This window comes from Octopus sinensis, linkage group LG9 (genome assembly GCF_006345805.1).
Source record: "Octopus sinensis linkage group LG9, ASM634580v1, whole genome shotgun sequence".
NCBI classification, from domain to species: Eukaryota; Metazoa; Mollusca; class Cephalopoda; order Octopoda; family Octopodidae; genus Octopus; species Octopus sinensis.
This window is the reverse complement of record NC_043005.1, coordinates 53069361-53095205: the sequence shown is the minus strand read 5'-3', so window position 1 is coordinate 53095205 and position 25845 is coordinate 53069361. Positions and strand designations below refer to the sequence as shown.

General features: G+C 37.1%; 1 protein-coding gene across 2 annotated transcripts; it reads left to right on the top strand.

The window, feature by feature from the left end:
* The first annotated feature begins 5224 nt into the window (after positions 1-5224).
* Positions 5225-6281, top strand: LOC118764845 (protein GVQW3-like). Of its 2 annotated transcripts, none has more exons than XM_036505965.1 (2): positions 5225-5235; positions 5570-6281. In XM_036505965.1, exon 2 carries the CDS (start codon positions 5606-5608, stop codon positions 6131-6133), a length of 528 nt encoding a protein of 175 aa, XP_036361858.1. In that variant the 5' UTR covers positions 5225-5235; positions 5570-5605; the 3' UTR covers positions 6134-6281. The 2 variants fall into 2 exon arrangements, with proteins under 2 accessions (XP_036361858.1, XP_036361857.1); XM_036505964.1 differs by lacking the exon at positions 5225-5235 and adding an exon at positions 5406-5492.
* Positions 6282-25845: the final 19564 nt, after the last annotated feature.

The window sequence follows — 25845 nt, the reverse complement described above, 5'->3', positions numbered from 1 at the left end:
ACGTATATATGTGTATATATATATATCTATACAGACACACACGCACACACACATACACACATACATACATACATACATACTACATACATACATACATACATACATATATATATATATATATATATATATATATATATATATATATATATATATATATATATATATAAAGTGCACACGCATCAAAACGCATAGGTATTCAAATAACCATTCGTAAAGGATGAGAAATTGGAATGGTAGAAGCAAAAACAAAAAAAAAATAAAAAACAATGTATGGCTGGGATGGAATTAAGCAATGCCATTTCAATAAATAATTGTCTGTGACTTCAGGGAAGAAACGAAAAAAAGCAAAGAGAAACTTAGACAAGGAGAGTATTTGAATTATATAGAAAATATGTTCTTAGGCCCAGGAGAACTACTAGGATGAGAATCTCTAACGATAGAAGAAAAAATATACAATTGTTTAGCTGAGTGATGAACACACAAGGGTATTGAACATATAGATATGAAAACAACAAAATACCAATATACTTGTGTGTATATATATATATATACATACATATATATATATATATATATATATATATATATATATATTATATATATATATATATATATGTAAATATATATATATATATGTGTGTGTAAATATATATGCATGTATATCTATACGAATATATATATACGTATATTTATATGCATATATGTATATATGTATGTATATTTAAATGCATATGTATATATATATATATATGTGTGTGTGTGTATACCCTAACATACATACAACTACATATATACATATATTTATATATTTATGTGTATAGATAAAAATATAAAAATAGATACCTTCGTACATGTACACATGCGTATGCATATACATATGTAGCTTGCATTTGTATATGCACATAAGCGTATGTGCGCGTGTTATGTATGTCTGCCAGTCGTTTAGTCAAAAATATATGTAAAACTGCAATAAGCCACGAGTAAACCAAATTTGCACACAAGCAAACTTTCCATTTCGATTCTGGCTGACTCATTTGACAACAAAATTCTATTTGTTTTGTTTTTTATTTTCAACTTGATATAGTCATGTGTATTTCTGTGTGTATGTGTGTGTGTACCTGTGCATGTGTGCGTGTGTGTGTAAGTGTGTGTGTGTGTGTGTGTTTGTGAGAGATTCTTAGTTTGTATGTTCGCGAACTCCGTGGCCTTACTTCACCGTGAGCTGAAAGCAAATAACAGAAGCTAAACTCCACCATCAAAACCTTTCAGGATCTTAAAGAAGTGATTTGTCTTATGCAAGGCTTTGAATCAGGATAATGGTCTAAACGGATCATATTCTTATATGACATCATTGTAGGCGCAGACTTTGGAATGTAGTGAGAAGTTTGCTTCCCAATCAGATGATCCTTGGTTCAATCCCACAAGGTGTCATCTTTGGCAGGTGTCTTCTAGTATTGCCCCGGGGGGTGGTTGTGTGTGTGTACGTGTTATATATATATATATATATGTGTGTGTGTGTGTGTGTGTTTGTATGTCTGTGTGTGTATGTATGTGCATACATATATGCGCATACATGCATATACATACATATATATGTGTGTGTGTGTGTCTTTGTGTCTGTGTTTGTCCCTCATGACCGCTTGACAACCGCTCTCACACTCTCTCTCCCTTTCATTCTTCGTCTCTTGTTCCATTTCTTTCTCTCCCTTCCTCTCTCCATCTTTTTCTTCATTTCTCTCTCTCTCCCTTCCTCTCTCACTGTTTCTTTTTCCATTTCTCTCTCTCTCTACCTTCCTCCCTCACTGTCTCCTTCTCCAGTTCTCTCTCTCTCACTCTCTCTCTACCTTCCTCCTTCACTATCTCCTTCTCCAGTTCTCTCTCTCACTCTCTCTCTCACTTTCTCTTTCTCCTTCTCTTTCTCCATTTCTCCCTCTCCCCTTTTCGTCCTCCATTTCTCTCTCGCTCTCTCTCCATTTCTTTCTCTCTCTCTCCCGCTCTCTCGCTCTCTCCTTCTCCCCTTCTCCTCCTCTCTCTCCCTCTCTTTCCATCTCTCCTTCTCCCCTTCCCTCCTCCCTCTCCCCTCTCTCCTTCTCCCCTTCCCCTCCTCTCTCTCTCTCCCTCTCTGTGCGAGCATATCTCTTTTCATGTATATAAAAAGAAGAACAGTGTAACAATTGGGTTGAATTAATAATTTGTTACCTTTGTCCCCGATTCTTTATCTATCTATATTTCAGCTCGCACGTGCGTGTGTGTATGTGTGTGTGTGTGTGTTTGCCCCTCACTCACCATTCCATGCCAAAAAAGTACAGCTGCAAAAGAGCCATCGACAGAAGAGGTTCAATGTCCAGTCAGCCGTGGCAAATCACCAGCATTCAAAGTGCCGTAACCATCAGTCTCATTCCGCCTGTATCGAAGACCTTACAAAAGACAAAAGAGACAATTTTACTCTTCGATGAAGCTGAAGTAAATTTAGCCACGCACCTCCACAACTGAAACATATTCTTAGTGGTTCACAATAAGGATCCACATGAACCTTGGGGATGCATATAAAATTCTGTTGTTATAATTTACGAGCAATAAATTGGTGATAATTCTACAATACACAAAATATTTTGACAATATTTTTATAGGCATGACTCTGTGGTAAGAAGCTTGCTTCTGATTGAAGACTTCAGTCGTGTTTTTTGCGCTCTGTGAGTTGTCATTTTTTAATGTTGAAATGCGAAAACTGAAAAAAACAACAAATGGAAAACAAAACAAGCAACATAAAGAACGACCCTTCATCAGTTTTCAACTGTTTTTCTTCTCCTCATTTCGAGCAATTCACGACAAGATTCGCCTTTGACAAAACAGGTATAGCGAACGCTGGTGGAACAAGCTTGGACAGGCGGCAGACAAGAATGCGTCTCATCCCTGCAGCTCATCAGAAAGAAAGAAAGAAACACGAGTTAGGAAAAGAAAGAAAGATGGCCGATGGTCACGTACAAGCAACGAGAGAGCAAAGGTGGAAGAGTGAGGGAGAGATAGGGACAGACAGAGAATGGCGAGGGGGAGAGGTAAAGGATCATAGATAAAACGAAAGGGTGAGAAGGGGAGATAAAAAGAATTAGAGAAAAGAAAATAGGGGAAGCGAAAAAGAATAGAATAAAATAGTGTCGCATCAAAATTAAAATAGAACTTACTTGGAAATGGATGCGTGGCGTTCAGTCATATAATAATATAATATATGTATGCATATGTGTGTGTGTGTGTTTACATATACGTGTATGTTTCTTTGTTACTGTGTTTCTCCCCACTACCGCTTGACAACTGGTGTTGATGCGTTTACGTCCCCATAACTTAGCGGCTCGGCAAAAGAGACTGATAGAATAAGTACCTGGCTTCCAAAAAAAAAAAAATAATAATAAGTACTGGGGTCGATTCACCCTACTCAAATTTTTTTAAGAACTGAAACAATAAAAATAAAGCGATAAAATTCCAAATAATATCTAATTATAAAACTGATAAGATTTTTTTTTAAATAGCATCGAATGGTTATGAGAGTCCACCCAAATAAAATAGGAATCAAAGAGTCAAAATAGTCTATAAACAGAAAATGATTGAGTACCACTGTTTTAGCTTATCGGAATATTAACCAAATATTCGCAATTCTTTACATTTTGTTTTATTTAAGCATTTTTTCAAATCTTTTCTTATTTCGCCTTAAACGATTTATCAAAATAGATTTAATCTATAAGTTATAATATTAAACTGTGAGTTATTTTCATCAATAATAATTCTTCAAATAAGGCTTCATTACGTTAGCTATAATTCTTCATTCTGCTTCTTATTTTGCTAAAATAATTCTTCAAAATAAATTATTTTCTACCAGTGATATATATCCAAGTAAATATTTGTATATACATGTGTGTGTTTGTGTGAATATGTATACGTGTTATATATATATATATATGTATGTATAAAAATGTATGTATGTATTAATGTATGTATTACTTATGTATACACGCGCACCTACATACACACATACACTCATTATGCTTTATTATTATTGTAATTCAAATGCCACTGGGTTTGACTTTACCTTTCATCCTTTCGGAGTCGATAAAATAAGTACCAATTGAGAACTGGGATTGATGTAATTGTCATGTATCTTCCTCCACAACCGCTAGCCTTGAACCAAAATATGAAACTATTAACATATAGTATTATATCATACATGAGGCTAACACAGTACAAGAGTACTCGATGCGTTTAATCAAGTAAATATTTGATATAGAGAGTAATAGTTTCAGCTTAGACCACTCTGTCACTCAGAATTTTATGTCACTGTTCTTCGTTATTTCCAGTCAAGGTTAAGACGATGCAATGATTAGCTCTTTTCATCTTAATTCGGACAGTGAGACTTATTCATTCAAGTTGCTAATACCGCCGGAAGACTGACCGAGGAATCGATCTAAAACTTAAAGTATGATATGTATTTGTGCGGGTGGAGGCGCATGTCTTAGTGGTGAAGAGCGTTGCACATATGATCGTAAGATTGTGGTTTCAATTCCTGAACCGGGCGATGCATTGTGTCCTTAAGCAAAGCACTTCATTTCACGTTGCTCCTGTCCACTCAACTGGCGAAAATTAGTAATCCTACGACAGCGGACCAGTGTAGAGTCCTAGGGGGAATATATACACCACAGTATCAGGTAAGCCAACCTTATTAACCTATAGCTTAAGGACTTATTTTTTGTGCAGGCGTGGCTGTGTTGTAAGAAACTTGCTTCCCAACCACATAGTTCCGGGTTCTGTCCCACTGCGCGGTACCTTGGTCAAATGTCTTCTACAATAGCTTCGGGCCAGCCAAAGCCTCATGAGTGGATTTGATAGATGGAAACTGAAAGAAGCCCGTCGTATATATATGTGTGTGTGTGTGTGTATGTATGTGCTTGTATGCCTGTGTTTGTCCCACCACCATCGCTTGACAACCGATGTTCGTGTTGACGACTCCGTAACTTGGCGGTTCGGCAAAAGAACTGATAGAATAAGTATTAGGCTTACAAAAGACTAAGTCCTTGAGTCGATTTGTTCCACTAAAGACGATGCTCCAAGCATGCCCACAATCAAATGACTGAAACAAATAAAAGAAAGAATAAAAAGATATATATGTGAGCATCTGTGCATAGATTTTGTACGTGTGAGTATGGATGTACATATGTACACATATGTATTTTATAGATAATTATATATGTTTAGAGAATGTGTGGGTTCGATCTCCAGAGGCAGCTTCCGATTCTTTCTATCAAAGGGGATTTTTTAACCTTATATTCACACGCTATTATTTATAGCATTATCTGCTTTAAGATACATCGTTCCAAATAAGAATTATATATATATATATATATATATATATATATATATATATATATATACACAAGGGGTGTATGAAAAGTTTTGAGCCTAACCTAGAAACGGGGCTGCTATATAGCTGAAACAATTTTTTTCTGGTAAGTACAGTCTTTTCGGAGTATTCTTGCTCATTTTCATGATTCTGATATTTTATTTTTTTTTTTTTTTTTTGCAGATTTTTGAATAAACAAGCTTCGAGTTTACAAGGAAAATGGTGAAAAATGAGTATCGTGCTGTCATAAAGTACCTTCATTTGAAAGGCATGACTCCATCAGAAATCCATGAAGATATGGTGAGAACCTTAACAGACAATTCTCCTTCATATGCAACAGTCAAACGCTGGGTAAATGAATTCAAACGTGGCAGGGAGAGTGTGGAAGATGATCCCAGACAAGGGAGACCTCCAACCGTAACCACAAAGGACAACCTTGACCTTGCTCTTGGTACGATAATACAAGATCGCCGAATATCATGTCGTCAGATAGCCGAGAGACTGAGCATCTCAACCGAAAGAGCAGACAACATTGTGACAAAAGAACTTGGGTTCTCAAAGGTTTCTGCAAGGTGGGTCCTTCGCCTTTTGACTCCTGAACAGAAACGTACCAGGTTTACTTTGTCCACAAGCAATCTGGAACTTTTTAAAGCCGATGAAGAGAATTTTCTTGCTCGTTTCATTACTATGGACGAAAGTTGGGTTCATCACTACCAGCCTGAAACCAAAGAACAATCAAAGCAATAGAAACACACATCTTCTCCTACCCCAAAGAAGGCCAGGGTCATTCCTTCAGCTGGCAAGGTCATGGCGTCCGTCTTTTGGGATTCTCAAGGCGTCTTGCTGATTGATTACCTTGAAAAGAGTCACACCGTGACAGGGATGTATTATTCTCAGCTACTGAAACACCTCCGAAAAGCAATCAAAGAAAAAAGGCCGGAAATGCTCACCAGAAGAGTCCTTTTTCATCCCGAGAATGCCCCATCCCACGCCTCAGTGGTTGCCATGGCAAGAATTCGTGATTGTTGATACGAACTTGTTCCCCATTCGCCTTATTCGCCAGACTTAGCCCCCTCTGACATTCCTCTATTTCTATAAATGAAAAAAGCCCTGTTTGGTAGCCATTTTGCCAGTGACAATGACGTCATAGACGCTGTAAGCAGTTTCTTGAAGTCTCAAACAGAAGAGTTCTTCTACGCCGGGATAATAGTGCTTCGGCACCGCTGGAGACAGTGTTCAGCCATCGAGGGGGACTATGTTGAAAAATAAATCATCAGAAGTCTTTACCATGTTTGGTTTTTTTGAGGCTCAAGACTTTTCATACACCCCTCGTATATATATAATTTTTTTTCCCTTCTCAGACGGTGATCATGCTGGAGCACTGCCTTGAAGAATTTTGAATCGGGTACATATTCTAGCTGTGATGGCATGCTTACGTCCCCTTAATCGCTGAGTTAAGGGCGTAAGCAAACTATCATCGGTTAGCAGGCGATGGTGGGTACGGACAAAAACAGACACCAAGACTCACACACGCACACATACACAAACACACACACTCATACGATGGGCTTCTTTCAATTTCCTTCCACCAAATCCACTCACAAGGCTTTGGTCAGCCCAAGGCTATAGAAGAGGACACTTGCCCAAGGTGCCACGCAGTAGGACTGAACCCGGACCCCTATGGTTGGAAAGGAAACGTCTCACCACACAGCCACACCTGCACGTGCGTACACACACACACACACACACACACAACACACACACACACACATATATATATATATATATATATATATATATATTATATATATATATATATACATACACACAAATATATAATATACACACAAATGTATAATATAAATATGTGTTTATACATAAGTCACTCTAAACATAAGAAGAAAATATAATCAAACAACGTAAGAAATATATTTAAGAAGTGTGGAGAAATAAAAGTAGTTGACCTGTAACATAAAACATATTTAACCAGTAGTTAGTAGCTACAGAAAAATGTTAAAAGATTTATGTAGCATATAATCTTTTTTAGGAGAAGAATATGCGCGACAAATATAAAAAGCAAACGAAGATAAAATAAAGACTGAAAAATAAAGAGAAAGAAAGAAAGAAAGAAAGAAAGAAAGAAAGAAAGAAAGAAAGGATTTGAGGAATAAAAAGAAGCAGTAAGTTTTGATTTAGGAATTACAATTATGTCATAATTTCCATCAAAACAAATGTGTGAATGCATGATAATTAAATTTAAATATAGCTTTCAATACGTCTACAGTTTATTGTCGCAGTGTATATAGATTTCGATACGTATTTGTGGGGGAGGGGTGCGTGTGTGTGTCTATGTGTGCATGCGTATGTGTGTATGTGTGTTTGTGAGTGTTTTTGTGTGTGTACATATATTTATATGCAAATACATGTATATATATTTATATACGTATATATATATATATATATATATATATATATATATATAGAATCGTATATACAAATATATGTACAAATATATATATATATATATTTGCATGTGTTCATACACACACACACATATATATATATGTGTATAGAGACAGAGAAAAATGACTACATGTACATATATATGCGCATAATATAGGTAAAAATGTGTGTGTGTATATATACATATATGTGTGTGTGTATACGTATATATATATACGTACACATATTTTATACATGTATATACTCACATATGCGTGCAATGTATAAATAAGTAATTATATGTATAAGTAAGTATTTATACGTATGAATATATCAATGTGTACGCGTATATATATGCCTACGTATATGTACGTTTGTGCATAAAGTGTGTGTGTGTGCGTGTGTGAGCGTGCGTGTTTGTGTCAGTGTGTGTGCGTGTGTGTGCGTGTTTGTGCGTGCGTGTGTGTGTGTGTGTGTGTGTATGTACAGACGCAGTACACTTGAATGCATACTTACAAATATGATTGAATAGTTATGCAGTGCCTGTATGCTTTCATGTCCCTTCACAAAATAACAGAAGACGAGGCATAGATAGAAAGAGAGAGAGAGAGAGAGAGAGAGAGAGAGAGAGAATGATCAGACAGACAGAGAGAATGGAGGAAAGTGTGAGAGAGAGAGAGAGAGAGAGAGAGAGAGTCGGAAGCAGACAGAAAGACAAAGAACCGATAAAGTGCGGGTAATAAACAGAATAGGAACCAGGTTGAGACTCTATGCGTGGCATACGAGGTTAATTGAGCACAAACATGAATTTCCAAAGAGTTGCTCCAATAAATTATATTTTAATGTACATGGGTGAAAATGAAACAATTTTAATGCACCACTAGATTAGCCCTTCTGAATTGTTGGTTTCTTATTCAGAAACACTGAAACCTTTCAGTCTAGAACTTTCTAATAACATTTTGTCACTAGAAAACAGAATAACAAAGAAACCTTCCCGTTGCGATATATATATATATATATATATATATATATATATATATATATATATATATATATATATATATATATATATATATATATATATATATATATATATACATATATATATATTATATATATATATACATATATATATATATATATATATATATATATATATATATATGTATATATATGTATGTATATATGTATATATATATATATTTTTATATATATATACATATACACACACATTCCCACACACACATATAACAAGCAAAAAGCTAGTTATAAAATCTCTGTATGGGAAGAACGCAGTAACTGTCCTGGCGAGTAATGTTTGCTGCCACTTCAGCATGGCTGTTCCGTTAGTACAGACGTTACTGCGTTTTTTTTTACCCCAAAAGAACATTTCTTCTAGCTGTTTAACGATATATATATATATATATATATTCCTCCCTCTATCTGTGATATCTTGTATCCCTGCCATAAGGCTTCATTTCCACACACGCCAGCTTAATTTAATTCTCCCTTAGTCGAAAGACACCTATTGTTATGTCCTGTTATTATTGTTATTGTATTTGTGTAACATTGTCCGTTTTTTTTCCGTCCTTGTTTTTGTATATATTCGCTGCTTTCTTCCAACCAATCTAATGCTCCTAGCTAAGTTTTTCCTTGGGACTGGTCAGATTGGAGCAATCTCGAGTATAACTGGCCAAAATAGAAACTAAAAAATATAATAAAATACCTCATATGATAGAATGTACCAAATAATTGAAATGTTTCCGATTAACCTAGGAATGGAAAATCAAATTGAAGGCTGCTTGCTGTGGAGTCCCCTCCCCGCCCTGCACAATTTATTAGGTTAAAATGCAAATCATGTGATTATTGTAGTGGCGTGTGCTGAGAAAAATATTCAGTCAAGACTAACGTTGCCGACATTGTTACGTTCCGAACAAATTTGTTACGTTTTTGACAATATGTATGCGTTGTTACGTTTTTTGTTACGTTTTGGAATTTGTTACGGAGATTTGATACAACTTTTGTTACGTTTTGGAATTTTATTTGTTACGTTGTTTGTAACGTTTCGAGATAAACATTTGTTACGTTTCGGGAAAATCTTTCCGCAACACTGATCAAGACTACAAATTGAATACTAAAAACAGCTTGTTTCCAAGACCCTCTCAAAGTTTTCTCAAGCACCCTCAAAATTTTCTCAGGCCCACTCAAAATTTTTCCAAGCCCACTAGTGGGCCTCAGGCACTGATAGTTTAAAGGCTGCTATTTGTAGCAATGAACGTACATCGTGTATCTCCACTTTGTATATTCATAATTCTACTTTTTATTGTGCTTTATTCTTGCTAGATAGTAATACTATTTTGAATAATATTTATATTTCTTTATATATTAATGGTCGCAATTGTCTGGCTCCTAACTTTTAGAAAGTCATACAATCATTTCTCTAGTTTACCAACGATATCAAGATCGCGTAGTTTGTGACATATCATCTTGTGATAAACTTTGTCGAAGACGTTGGCAAAGTCGAGGTATATCACATCGATATTGGAGCTGATGTGCTGTTGTTTCAGTATCCAGTTACAATGCTTTAGTGAGGCAGCTTCTTCAATGGCGGAAAACACGTATGTTAGTGAACAAAACATATTCTTCTGGGAACATGATCAGCTTCCTTTTGAATAGTAGCGTTCCATAACTTTGCTGGCATGTGAGGTCAATGAGATAGACTTGTAATTTTTAGCATCTGCTTTGATCCCTCCTTTCCTCCTTTGTGGAAAGGGCATACGATAGCTTCTTTTACAACTTCGAAGTCATAGTCAACACTATCCCTATAAAAATGTTATATATAATCTGACATATATATATGTATACCCATATATACAGTCACGCACACATGTGCACAATGTACACACTAACTCACACGCATACATACTTCTTTGTGTGTTGAGTGTGTGTATGTGAATGTGGAAATATGAATGGGTAGCATATACATATATAGGTATTAAGTATTTATGTATTTATTTATGTATCGCTGCGTGTATGTATGTAGGAAGCTATGTGTATATGTATGCATATTGGCAGTCCCAAGAACATATAGATAATTGTACTGTATTTAATCAGTGGAAGAAGTGAGCACCTAAGGGTGTGCAGACATTTTTATCACCTGCTTGCTTATTTAAAATATATAATTTATTGATAACTGGAGAACATATATCTTTCCGTTTAGGCATTCAATGCAAGTGTGTGAGGGCGCGAGCGGTATGTTGGTACATATATGACGTTTTGTTATCTTATTATATGTTGTAAATTGGATACAACACTTCTGGTATTTCAGTATTATAATGAAAGGGGCCGAACTTTTATAGCATAAACGTTTTAGTCTTGTTATCCATTGGCATTCTTTCACATCACATATATATATGTATGTATGTATGTATGTATGTATGTATGTATGTATGTATGTATGTATGTATGTATGTATCTATCTATCTATCTGTATATAAATACATACATATACACATACATACATATATATATGTGTGTGTGTGTGTATGTATATATATATATATATATATATATGTATGTATGTACGTACGTACGTATGTATCTATCTATCTGTATATACATACATCCATATATATATATATATATATATATATATATATATATATATATATATATATATATGATCTTGAACTCTGCAGTGCATGCACACTAAGTTTTAACGTTCGAGCTCGCCTCCAGTTTACAGCAGTGTTTGGAAGGAAGGTGTGTAGCGTGTGATCATCGCATTGACCATGACAGAGAAAGGTTTCATGATCAGAGGCCTACACAAAGTTGCAGAAAGTGTATGGAGAAGAGTGTATGGGCCACACAAGCGTACGCGTGCTTCAGACGTTTCCAATTTAGCCAAAATAATGTCGATATTGACGGACGCTCGAGGAGACCCGCAACGAGCAGAACTGGGGAAAACATCGCAAATGTGCGTGCAGCTGTGAAGGGAAGTCTTTGAATCATCATTCGTGAATTATCAGAGGATGTGCAGATTAGTTACGGTTCAGTTCAGTCCATTATCACTTAACATTTGGGTATGAGATGCGTGTCTGCCAAGTTTGTGCCAAAATTGCTTTCAGCTGCCCAAGAAGACAATCGAGTTTCAGTAGCACAAGATCTCCTTGATTGTGTCGAGAATGATGAAAAATTTTTGAAGACTATACGATGGCCTCTGATCAGGTATCGCCAAAGTTTTGGCAAAATTTGATGCAGATTCTCTGCTCAACTTTCTTTATCATGATTAATGCTACGATCACACGCTATTCACCTTCCTTCAAAGCACTTCTGCAAACAGCGGAAGTGAAGTACAACGTTAAAACTTAGTGCGCATACAAAACAGGGTGCAAGGTCAATCTGTGCCAAGCGGCTTTACTCTGCATGCTTTAGCTTCGTTACAATGGCAACAGTACTGATAGTTATTGAACAGACCACGCATATTCTTTTATTATTGTATTCTTTTATTAGCTCCAGTCATTTGATTGCGGCTATGCTGGAACACCACCTCAAATGGTTTTAGTCGATCAGATCGACTCCAGGATTTATTCTTTGTCAGTCTAGTACTCATTCTATCAGTCTCTTTTGCCCACTCGCTAAGTTAGGGGGACGTAAACACACCAACATCGGTCGTCAAGCGAGGGTGGGGGACAACACAGACACACGCATAAATATATGTGTGTGTGTATACGATGGGCTTCTTTCAGTTTCCTCTTTCAAATCCACTCACGAGACTTCCATCGGTCCGAGGCTATAGTACAAGACAGTTGCACAAGGTGCCACGCAGTGGGACTGAATCCGGGATCAAGTGGTTGGGAAGCAAACTTCTTACCACACGACCACGCCTGGCGCGGGTATGGCTGTTAGGAAGATTACTTCCCAGCCACATAGCTCCGGGTTCAGTCCCACGACGTTGCACCTTGGGCGAGTGTTTTCAACTATAGCCTCGGGCCAACCAAAACTGAAAGAAGCCCATCGTACATATACATGCGTGAGTATGTGTGCTTGTGTGTGTGTGCGTGAGTGTTTCCTTCTGTCTGCATCCCCCAACACCGTTTGCTAAACGGTGTTGGTGTGTTTACGTCCTCGTTATTTAGCGCTTCGACAAAAAACTGATAGAATGAGCACCAGGCTCTAAAAAAGTAGAGTCGATTTATTCAACTAAAAACTCTTGAAGGTGGGGCCCCACCCACTAAGAAGCAGTGCAGTTTTAAGCCGAAACGATCGTCCTGCTACATAAATCTTACAGTACAGTCTGTCTTCGCAATCAATTACACTGGTCAACAAATATTTTTCATGAAGCATATATCAAAATGTACTTAGTGGAGAAATTAAAGCTGATTTCAAATATACAATTAGCTTTTTGACATCGCGTACAGTTTTCAAGATGAAAAATATTTTTGATTTTAGGTCATGCATTATATAGAAATTCTAATTAATGACGTGTGTGTATCTATTTAATTTACATCATACAGACATACCTTTAAAATAAACTACACTATTCATTGCTGCATAGTTCAGGCGCAATATTTCATCATCTTAAATTAACCAGTCAAGTTTTGTCTGACGAAATAGGTATTTCAACATCTAAAATTGTCCAGTCATAATTGGTCTGATAAAATATTTCATTATCTTAAATTCAATATAAGTATAACCATTTGTATCTATTTCCTTACTTGTTTTACAATGTTAACACTGTCAAGACAATGTAGAAATCGTCCTGATGTGTTTTGTTATGTCTAAACGTACAATAACACAGGAGATCAAGAAGATTTATAAGCTATACTTTGACTGTCCTCTTCGAGATCAGGACAAGCTATGGACACTAGATTTTTATCTGCTCATCTTGCTCAAATGGCTTACGTGACTAGTTCAATAAGAAGTCCATGCCTTTGACATTCCAATGATATGAAAGGAGCCGAAAGACCATTTTAATTACTGTTATTTTTGCAAAGTAAGTGTCACAGGATTTTCTATGAAGAATAAACACAAAATTGTTTATCCTAATTTGTATTCTGCAGTGAGACCTGTGCCTCACAATGAAAGTCTGCCAATTCCAGTTCCACTAGATAATGGTATTGAAACATCAGGCGGTGAGCTGGCAGAAACGTTAGCACGCCGGGCGAAATGCGTAGCCGTATTTCGTCTGCCGTTACGTTCTGAGTTCAAATTCCGCCGAGGTCGACTTTGCCTTTCATCCCTCTGGGGTCGATTAATTAAGTACCAGTTACGCACTGGGGTCGATATAATAGACTTAATCCGTTGTCTGTCCTTATTTGTCCTCTCTGTGTTTAGCCCCTTGTGGGTAATAAAGAAATAGGTATTGAAACATCAGATGAGGATGCTGACTGTCACGATAGTGCTTCGGAAGAGGATTACGTGGCTGATGACGATAGCTTTGAACCTCAGAAATTTTCCCAAGTTGAACTGAATGACCTTGTCAGAGACCTATCCCTCTCAAAAGATAAAGCAGAAGTGTTGGCATCAAGACCGAAGGAGAAGTATCTACTAGAGCACGGTATTCGTATAACTTATTTTCGGCAGAGAAATGTGATTCTACAAACGTGTTTTTCTATTGAAGGCTACTTTTGCTTTTGCAATAACAGCGATGATATTTTTGAATGTTTATCACAAAATCATGATCTTGCAAAGTGGCATTTGTTTATTAACTCTTCACAACGAAGTTTAAAGACCGTACTTCTCCATAATGGTAATTTGGATCCCTCCATTTCTATTGCACACTCCGTTCACCTTCATGAATCATATGAGAATATGGAACATTTACTTCACGCCATTGCCTATGAAAGATGCTCATGGAAAACATGTAGAGGTTTAAAAATCATTGGAATATTAATGGGAATGCAGTCAGGTTTCACAAAATACTATTGTTTCTTGTGTCTGTGGTATAGTCGGGCAACTGACAAATATACGAAATCAACAAAAAGATCATACCAGCCAGGGCTGTCTAACATCAAGAATACACTTCTTGCAGATCCATGTCATGACCTACTGCCTCCTTTCCACATAACGGTTGGACTGATAAACTAATTTGTAAAGACACTAGTGAAGATAAATGCAAGGCGAAGTTGAAAGAGGGACCCCAAATTAGAGAAGTACTCAAAGATGTCAACTTGAAGACAACACTGGATGAACTGGAACTGCCTGCATAGAATGCTTTCAATTGGATCTGTGAGAATTTCTTGGGCAACAAGAAGGCGATGGACTACAAAAATGGTATCAAGAATCTTCTGAAATATTAATGGAAATGCAGCAATGGGTTGTCGCATGTCACTGAAAGTTCACTTCTTGGACTCCCATCTGGATTTCTTCGCAGATAACCTTGGAGCAATGTCTGATGAACATGGGGAAATATTTCACCAGGACATTAGTGCTATAGAGACCATACCAAGGCTTCTGGTATGACAGTATGCTGGTTAACTATTGCTGGACAGTTTACTGAGATCAACCAGATCAGGAACACCACAGGAAATCCAAATCACAATGTTTCTAACTCCGTTGTTCTAACTTTGTTTTGTCTGGCCCATTTTTTGTGTATTCACTCTTTGTAGAATGATAGTGATGATTTTTAACTCAATAAACTCATTTACTTTCTAAAAATATGTCCTTATTTATTACGTTAATGATTTCATATATACAAATATGTAAATATTTGCATGTAGCTACTGAAAAACTGATATGTGTTGCATACAAATGGAGTGCAATTTTGAAAGCAGCATGAAAAATTAGTCTAAAATATTTGGTTTGCATTCATAATACATTTAATTTTGTATATACAAGTCAATTTTATAATTGAGTATAATACATTTAATTTTGTCAACCAGTGTTATTTACACACACACATACACACGCACGCGCACACACACATACACATATAAGGTGTGCCAAACGTTGTTTGCCCACAACCCGCCTGTTACTTTATTGCGACCAACAAATGTTTATTTCAGTGGAACCAGCAAATGTAGCATGTAAATAGTAAATATAAAGTGAGAAAACATAAACACGCGAATGCTACATCTACCGATATGCTACTGGAATATGCGAATCCTACAGGCTAATGGAAAGACCACCTGACTTGAGCGCTGTACTGCTCTTGTTGCAATCCCTTTTTTGCGACACGATTATCAACTCATTGAAATGACTACAGTGTCTTTTGATTTGGCAGGCCAACGAATCAAAACATAGAGGATGGCGTTATCTTTCTGATCAGGAATAACTATGGTAATAGGTTAGAGGAGTTAACATCCAATGTAAGTGACTCTGTTATTAAACTCCATATGATATTTTTCTCTGTTTATACATCAACTGTTCACTCAACAGAAGTTCTACTTCTTTTCGATAAGAGACTTAGAAATACACAGACTTGTGACAAAATTCTACTGTTGACTTTAATGCCAGAGAATGAAGTTATTGCAATACAACCTCTTGTTTATGCCTACCCCAAATATATTTGTCCAAAGAACCAGAATTTAAGTACTGGATTCTCTTGTATATCTTGACCTCTTTTCTCGGAGAATGGATCACTAATTTTGAAATTTGACTTGAGGATTGAGGTTTCAGTTGTGTTTGAGACAATGAAGTAACGGGTCTGGTCAGATAGGGACTTGAATTTACAAACCCTTGCATCTACGACGCTTGCGTCACTACATGCGCCTGTTATATTCATCTCAATTAAGGACCATGTATCGACGTCACAACAAAATTTTGAGCGATTCTAAAGCGTATATTAAGCATGCGATTAATATTCTTTACACCTGTCACAGAAATGCTCTTTAGTTGAGAGTAGAAGCTCGCCTTATCATGCACCATATGCGATGGATTTGTCATGCCTTCCGTCTCAGTGATTTCAAGTATTCAAAACGATTATTTTATGAAGAAATTCTTATCGGAAAGTGTCACCAGCTTTTGTGACGTCGTGGGATATATTCCATGGTATCATAAATTCGTTGACCATCAGCATCGTTTATTGGGAACATCTCACATTGAGAAATAAATGGCGGTGTGTAGCGAGGATCGATAGCCAACAGTTTATGAAAATTCAAATTACCCATCAAATAATGAGACGTAATACCGAAACCATAAGAATTTGAAGCGCTGCATGGTCAGGGCTCGGAGATAGCCTCGTACACGCAATCTGCTGTCATACCAGACTTATGTAGTGGCTTGTACTTGTGCGTTATTTGTGGCTGCTATTTTAGAGTAAAAGGGGTTAGGTATTTTCAGTAGCGTGAAGGACCTTAGAAGGTAAGCTTAATGAATCTTTCTCAACCACTATCGGGTACAGTAAAAATTATTGGCAAAGAGTATGTAAAGCCAGCTATAATTATTTTCCTTTTCTTATTCTACGCATTTTTCGTATTTTGTTTTTGAGAATGTAACATAATAAATCATTTTTGTGTCTATAGAGGGAATATTCTTATCCTTACATCGGGAGACTAACACGGGGTGTTAATATGCACACAACTCCAGCGCCAGCGATCTCCGACTTTGTTTCATGTCTAATGTTGTACTCGTTAAATGCTTAGCTAGAAATCCGTTTCTGACGAATGCACAAAAACAAAAATTGCCGAAATTATACTTGTTAAACAAATTTGAAACGGAACCAGAACTATATTCGTTTCTACTTTAGACACAAGGCCTGAAATTTTAGAGGAAGGGGCCAGTCGATTAGATCGACACCAGTACGCAACTGGTACTTAATTTATCGACCCCGAAAGGATGAAAGGCACATTCGACCTCGGCAGAATTTGAACTCAGAACATAAAGACAGACGAAATATCGCTAAGCATTTCGCCCGGCGTGCTAACGTTTCTGCCAGCTCGCCGCTGGAATTAGAACTATATTATCATATGAAAGTTTGCAGTAAGAACATTGATTTCATTATTTTTAGGGGTATATAACTTCAATGATTATACTCGCAGAAGTATTGAAAATATATGAATATGTGTGTACAGTGTGTGTATGTGTATTTGCATGTATGTCTATATGTATATATTTATGTGTGTGCATACATATATGTTTGTGTATGCGCACGCGCATGCATGTCTGTGTATATATGCGTGTGTTTGTGCGCGCACATGCTTATGTGTCTTTATACGGTGTAAGTGTATGTGTACATGCATGTATATATGTCTGTGTGTGTACGTGTGCATATATGTGTGCGTGTGTGTGTGCATGTGTATATGTGTGTGAACTTGCGTTTTTGTGTGTATATATATATATATATATATATGTACATGTGTGTCTTTGTGCATGTATATATACATATAAATACACACATGCATATATAAATGCATACCTATATATGTGTGAATATGTATACACACACACACATACACACTCACATTAGTACGAATATGGAGAATATACATATGTACAGACACATCACTAGGTGTGCATGAATGACAATTCATCCATCATATACAGAAGCAGCTGTATTAAAGTGCACTTAAACATGGATTGTCCTCTTTATAAATGCATGATCTGTCTTTGTCATTATGTAATTAGTTTTCACCACGTAAGCCTGCAAATGTATGCACAAATCTTTGATAGGATTCTCCACTTTATTTAACCTATATATATATATATCTTTCTCTCTTTTTCTCTTTTACTTGTTTCAGTCATTTGACTGCGGCCATGCTGGAGCACCGCCTTTAGTCGAGCAAATCGACCCCGGGACTTATTCTTTGTAAGCCCAGTACTTATTATATCGGTCTCTTTTTCCGAACCGCTAAGTGACGGGGACGTAAACACACCAGCATCGGTCGTCAAGCAATGCTAGGGGGACAAACACAGACACACAAACACACACACACACATACATATATACATACATATATACGACAGGCTTTTTTCAGTTTCCGTCTACCAAATCCACTCACAAGGCATCGGTCGGCCCGGGGCTATAGCAGAAGACTCTTGCCCAAGATGCCACGCAGTGGGACTGAACCCAGAACCATGTGGTTGGTTAGCAAGCTACTTACCACATAGCCACTCCTGCACATATATATCACAGTGATCACCGCGACCGACCAGGCAATCAGATGTTGCTACACATCGCTGGTCACAATACACTTCGCATTATTTTAGCCTCCAAATGACGCCACTCCTCTGGCTAAACGAGCAGGCCAACAACAGAAAGAGTGAGAGAAAGTTGTGGCGAAAGAGTACAGCAGGGTTCGCCACCACCCCCTGCCAGAGCCTCGTGGAGCTTTAGGCGTTTTCGCTCAATAAACACTCACAACGTCCGGTCTGGGAATCGAAACCGCTAGTCTGCTGCCCTAACCACTGGGCCATTGCGCCTACACACACACACACACACACACACACACACACACACATATATATATATATATATATATATATATATATATATATATATATATATATATAGGCGTAGGAGTGGCGGTGTGGTAAGTAGCTTGCTTACCAACCACATGGCTCCGGGTTCAGTCTCATTGCGTGGCAACTTGGGCAAGTATCTTCTACTACAACCTCGGGCTGACCAAAGCCTTGTGAGTGGATTTGGTAGACGGAAGCTGAAAGAAGCCCGTTGCATATACGTATATATATATATATATGTATGTGTGTGTTTATGTTTGTGCGTCTGTGTTTGACCTCCAACCCCACCCAACATCGCTTGACAACCGATGCTGGTGTGTTTACATACCCGTAACTTAGCGGCTCGGCAAAAGAGACCGTTAGAATAAGTACTAGGCTTAAAAAGAATAAGTCCTGGGGTTGATTTGCTCCACTAAAAGCGGTGCTCCAGCATGGCCACAGTCACATGACTGAAACAAATAAAAGAGTAAAAGAGTAAAAGGATAGTTGGCAATATGGTTGCCGTATATGAGCCGACTCCCAGATAAACATTTTGTCAAACATGGTCCAGAATTTACGAGCTGTATATTTAAATTCGTCCCGGTAGACTAAGTAGCTGTAATTCTATTTACAAAGTAAAGGTACTATGGATATCTCGTGCAATCTTGGGATATGATTATTGTTAGGTTGGTCTCTGGTAAGGAATGTTAGATAGCCGTTACTCTTTGGTGTGCTTGAGAAATGAACGGTCTTGGTTGGGACTTTCAATGCGTCAGCCGGAGTATTATACTTGTGTGCGACAATGAAATACCACTGTATATGTGTGTATATGTGTGTGTGAAAGAGAGAGAGAGAGAGAGAGTGGGAAAGTATGCATATGTATATATCTATGTGCCTTTCTATTTATCTATCCATCTGTCTGTTTGTGTTAGGCCTTTCTCTCTCTCTCCCTCTCTCTCTCTCTTTCGATATATATTCGGTAAATGTGTGCATGTGTGTATGTGTTTAATAATAAGTAATAATGTGTATATATATTTTTCTAAATATACATATATAGATAAATAGATAGATAGATAGATAGATAGATAGATAGATAGATAGATAGATAGATAGATAGATAGAAAGATAGATAGATAGATGTGTGTGTGTGCGCGCATATATGAATAAAATCTTCTCTAGCAACAAGAAATGTGTGTGTGTGTGTGTGTGTGTGTGTGTGTACAGAGGAAGAGGAGGGGAGAAAGTCATACATACATACATATTGAACAGAGAATGAGTGCGAGAGAGGAACAAAATGGAGAGAGAGACACAGATACAGAAACAGAGAGAAAATACGCATATATATATATAATTATCTATTAGTAATATCTCTCCTTGGTACTCTCTTATTTCTATCTCTCTCACCCTCTCTTCCTTTTTCTCTTTCTGCTCTCCATTACGTCTCTTGTCACAAAATCTAAATCTTCCTATAGATTTCAAATCAAACGTGTATGTTATAAATGGTATTTCAATTCGACCATTTATTCTTATTAATAGTACCAAATGTCGTTGTACAAGATTAACCTCTACATGTTGTTCAAAATTAAACAATTGTCATCTGCTGCTTGTATAACGTTTTCAGAATGTGACACTTTCCATAAATCCAGCGAACTTGTTCATAACTGTGCCTGTACAGATGAAAGATATCCAGCATAATACAAGTGAGGTGTTGCGTTGTATCGCGTCAGTTGTTGACAAATCGCTTGTCATAAAAACTGATGATATGAATATTTCTAATAAAGAAAATTCTATATAAAGTAAAATTGCTTTTGAAATGTCGTTTATGTTGAGGTTAATGCGGAATTTACAGTTTCAAGTCACACGGAACACCATCGACATCATTTTTGTTTGGCTGGTGCATAATTTATTAGATATATATATTCAGGGTGTGTCAGCTATTTCAGAGCAAAACGTTTAAGAGCCATAACTAGCACAAACTTTATTTGAATACCTATTTCTTTACTACCCACAAGGGGCTAAACACAGAGAGGACAAACAAGGACAGACAAACGGATTAAGTCGAGTACATCGACCCCAGTGCGTAACTTGTACTTAATTTATCGACCCCGAAGGGATGAAAGGCGAAGTTGACCTCGGCGGAATTTGAACTCAGAACGTAAAGAGAGACAAAATACCTATTTCTTTACTACCCACAAAGGACTAAAGACAGACGAAATACAGCTAAGCACTTCGCCCGGCGTGCTAACGTTTCTGCCAGCTCGCCATACCTTCTCTATGTTCAGTCCCAACAGGGAAGCTTCGAATCTAACGCAGACGATGAAAATGCCTGCTGTTGCTGCCACTTTAGCTGCTCACCCCAGTGATCTGCGCTTATAAACTTTTTAAATGTTGTCAGGTTCTTTGTGTTCAAAATCAGAAAAAGCTACTGGCCTCTAGCGAGACTGTTTCTTCCGTAGATAAAAGAAGAGCGATCTCGGCGGACAAAGAGTGTCAGAAAAGTCAAGTTTGTCCAGAAAATCAAAGGTGTTATTAATGAAAATCCCGGCAAGCCAATGATGGCCATTGCCAATCATCTCCCTAAGTAGGTGTGAACGCTTAGACATGTGGTGCATGAAGACATCAGGTACAAATCCTGTGTTATAAGAAGAGAGCAGTACATGTCTGATAAGGCCCGGGAGAACCTCGTGATCCGATACTAGCGCTTCCTGAACAAACTCAAGCAACCCGAAGAACCCGACATACTCTGGTTCTTATCAGATGAGAAGAACTTTGTCCTGGATCAAAAAGTGAACTGGAGAAATGGCAGATGGCTCTGCGCCCGTTCCACTGAAGTCCCTAATGTTATGCACACCATTGCTTACATAACTTGCTTTCAAACTTTTTATCCCTTTCTTTTTTCAGTAGCAGCGGGCCACAGAACCTTTGGTTTCTTATGAGTACTATCTGATGCATTAGTCACATAATCTGTGGTTTCCTCTTAGGAAGAGGTATTTGCTGTAGCATTTGTCGATACGCGGTGGTTAGCATCAGATGATCCACACTGTTCTGTCCTCTTCCTACAAGTCTTTCCTAGATGTATCTTCAAGCCCTTCTTGGTGCCAAAATTATTACGGCACAGCTTGCATACATAGTTGTTTGCAGTTTGTTCGATTCTTGAAAGAGTAACCACACATATGTATCGGTGTATATGTATGTCTACATGTATGTAAGCATACACACATACATACATACATACATACATACATACATACATACATACATACATACATACATATATATATATATATATATATATATATGCAGCGAGGGAGAAAGAAAGTATATATAACATGCGCGTGCATTAGTAAGTAAAAGTGTGCGCGCAGAGAGAGAGAGAGAGGCAGTGCTGGAGAAATTGAAGTGGATATATATATATTTCATACACATTTACACTCACTGAAATAGACCTGATTAATAAAGATCGTGAATTGTTAGCTATAGAAAGAATATTGTATACAAAATCAAGATAATTTGAAAGCATGGTTATTTGCTTTTAAGTAAAATTTCCGTATTATATTTTTCTTTATATTTAATTTTATTTCTATTATGTTTCATTTTTCTGATATTAACTTTTTTTTTTCTATTTGGCTTGAAAATTTTTGGAAGTCTTTATATCAAAAGAGATATTATTTATTCCACATAAATACCTTTAGTTTCTTAACAGCTTGAAACCAATTCTTTTTCTTTCTTACATTCTTTTTCTTTTTTTCTTTTTTCTTAAGTATTTTCTACCAAAACTGCTACAGGCTATACAGAAAACTGTTTGCCTGTTCAGCATTGCATCGATATCAGGTGTGTTTTATTTTTGTTGTTGCTTTGTTTCTATTGGGTTTTTTTTTTTTTGGCATTGTATTGTTTGTTTTCGTTTCGTTATTGCTTTTCTCATTCATCCAAGAGATAATGAAATTCTATAATCAGGTTATAACTAGAACATTTGTAGAAATCTAGAAAACAAGCTAAAAGAATTTTCCCATCTTCATTTTTAATCTTAGCTATTTGCTTCCAGCTAAAGTGGAGTTTCAGGCAAACAAAACTAAAATAAAGACGAACTGTTGATACCAAAAATAATATATCTAAACTTGACTTGAATACATTTGCAGGCACCGCAACATGCAACTCACAGGAGTATTACATACAAACTCAACCGCACAACACTCGAACCAGAAAATGATGATGTATGTAATTCGTAAAGATTCTACACGATAGCTGACTACATCACCGTGCAAATGCATGTGGCTATCAATGAAAGATAATGTGTATATGACGATATATATGATGGTCAGTGTATGAGTGTGTGTGTATATATATATATATATATATGTATATATGAGTGACTCAGTGGCAAGAAGTTTATTTCCCAACCATATGGTTCTATGTTCGGTCCTACTGTGTGGTTGTGGAGGCGCAATGGCCCAGTGATTAGGGCAGCGGACTCGCGGTCATAGGATCGCGGTTTCGATTCCCAGACCGGGCGTTGTGAGTGTTTATTGAGCGAAAACACCTAAAGCTCCACGAGGCTCCGGCGGGGGATGGTGGTGATCCCTGCTGTACTCTTTCACCACAACTTTCTCTCACTCTTTCTTCCTGTTTCTCTTGTACCTGTATTTCAAAGGGCCGGCCTTGTCACTCTCTGTGTCACGCTGAATATCCCCGAGAACTACGTTAAGGGTACACGTGTCTGTGGAGTGCTCAGCCACTTACACGTTAATTTCACGAGCAGGCTGTTCCGTTGATTCGGATCAACCGGAACCCTCATCGTCGTAACCGACGGAGTGCTTCCAATACTGTGTGGTTATCTTAGGCAAGTGTATTTTACTATAGCCATGGGCCGACCAGAGCCTTGTGAGTGAGTCTGTTAGATGGAAACTGAAAGGAGCCTGTCATATATGTGTGTGTGTGTGTGTGTCTGTGTGTCTGAGTATCTGTGTGTGTGTGTTTCTGTGTGTATCAGTGTTTGTATGTGTGTGTATGAGTTTGCCTTTGTCAACCACCGCCGCGTGGCAACCAGTGCTGTTTCGTTTACGTCCCCATACACAGCTGTTAGGCAAAGGAGACCAGTAGAATGAGTACCAAGCTTACAAATAAACTCTGGAGGCGATTCATTCGATTAAAACCCTTCCAGACGGTGCCCCAGCATGGTCACAGTCTAGTGACTAAAATAAGTAAGTGGTAAAAGATATATGTCGTAGTGTGTGGAGTGTAGAGTGTGTACCTGTGTGCATGTTCTGTGCGTATAAATGTGTGCGGTGCACGCGTATCCAGGTAAGAGCGCTTATTTGATTTGAAGCAGTATGATGTTCATAAACAAAAATCCATCATTCCCCATCGCCAGCGTTGTTTATCAATGCACTGCGATTTCAATTCCAGCTTGGATCTATTTCACTTCAGCTGTATTGATAATACCTCCTATGAACAAACCCGTTTTTCGCAAGCCTTCATTAAATTAGAGCGAAAAATTGTCTATTCGAAGAAAGAACACTATATTCATTTAAAATATCCGATATAAAAATTTGCTTCTTTCCTCTTTATCCCTCTCTTTCTTCCTCTGTGTGTGTGTCTCTCTCTTTCTCTCTATTTATCTATTAATCTATCTATATCTCTCCCTCTAACTTTCTCAGTTTATATATATAATATACATATATGTACATATAGAGATGTATATATATATATATTTAAATAATGTGTGTGTGTGTGAATGTGTAAAAAGACAGTAAGAGCACAATAAGGATTAGAGTAGCTAACGTTTCGGACAGTGTACTTTTTCAGCATAAAGTTGACAGTAGGGAAATAAAAGAAAAAGTGAAGACTTTTACATTCATCTCGTTTGAGAAATTTGCTGCATTTTTACTTCCAACAGAAATTTCTTCTATACTCTTTCTCTTGTTTCTTTCAAATAAAGCAGGTGAAGAATGGTGGTGTTTATTTTCATTAGAATCTTGTTTTAACCCATAATTCCGGGCTTAAACATGTCCCACACAAAGAATCGATCTGATATTTAATATCAGAATATCTTATTTTATTCAGAGTGATCACATTTTACAATCATAATATTTACAATTATAATCAAATTTTGCAATTAATTGGCCAATTATTCAAATACAGACGTCTAGAAATAGAGATAAACAGAATGAGGTGACTGAAGATAGTAACACTCTGTTTTTGTGATAGTTTAGGGTTATGGGTTAGGACTTACGGTTAGTGGTTGGGACCAGGTTTAATATTAGGTTAGTGTTAGGTTTAGTTTCTGCTCAAGAAAACAATGGAAATGTGCGGAGGAAGATGAAAGATCTGACCACTCGTTGATGTACGAGGATTTAAAAAGGAAATGCATTGTTCAACGAAATATTCGCTGATATGAGTCGAGAATGGAAAGCAAAATGCTCGTGAATAGCTTCTGAAGAACCCGTATTGTGTTGCGAAAATGCCGTTCACTGACCCAAAGAGTGATACCTTAACGTGCACGAAAGAGGAACTCGATGCTCTTATCATATTTAAGAGATTAAAAATAACCATAAGCCAAATCTCATAACTCACAGAAACACCATTGGTGAAGGTGGGCCATGACAATGCACATAAACGTTTGGGTTGACCAAGTTTAT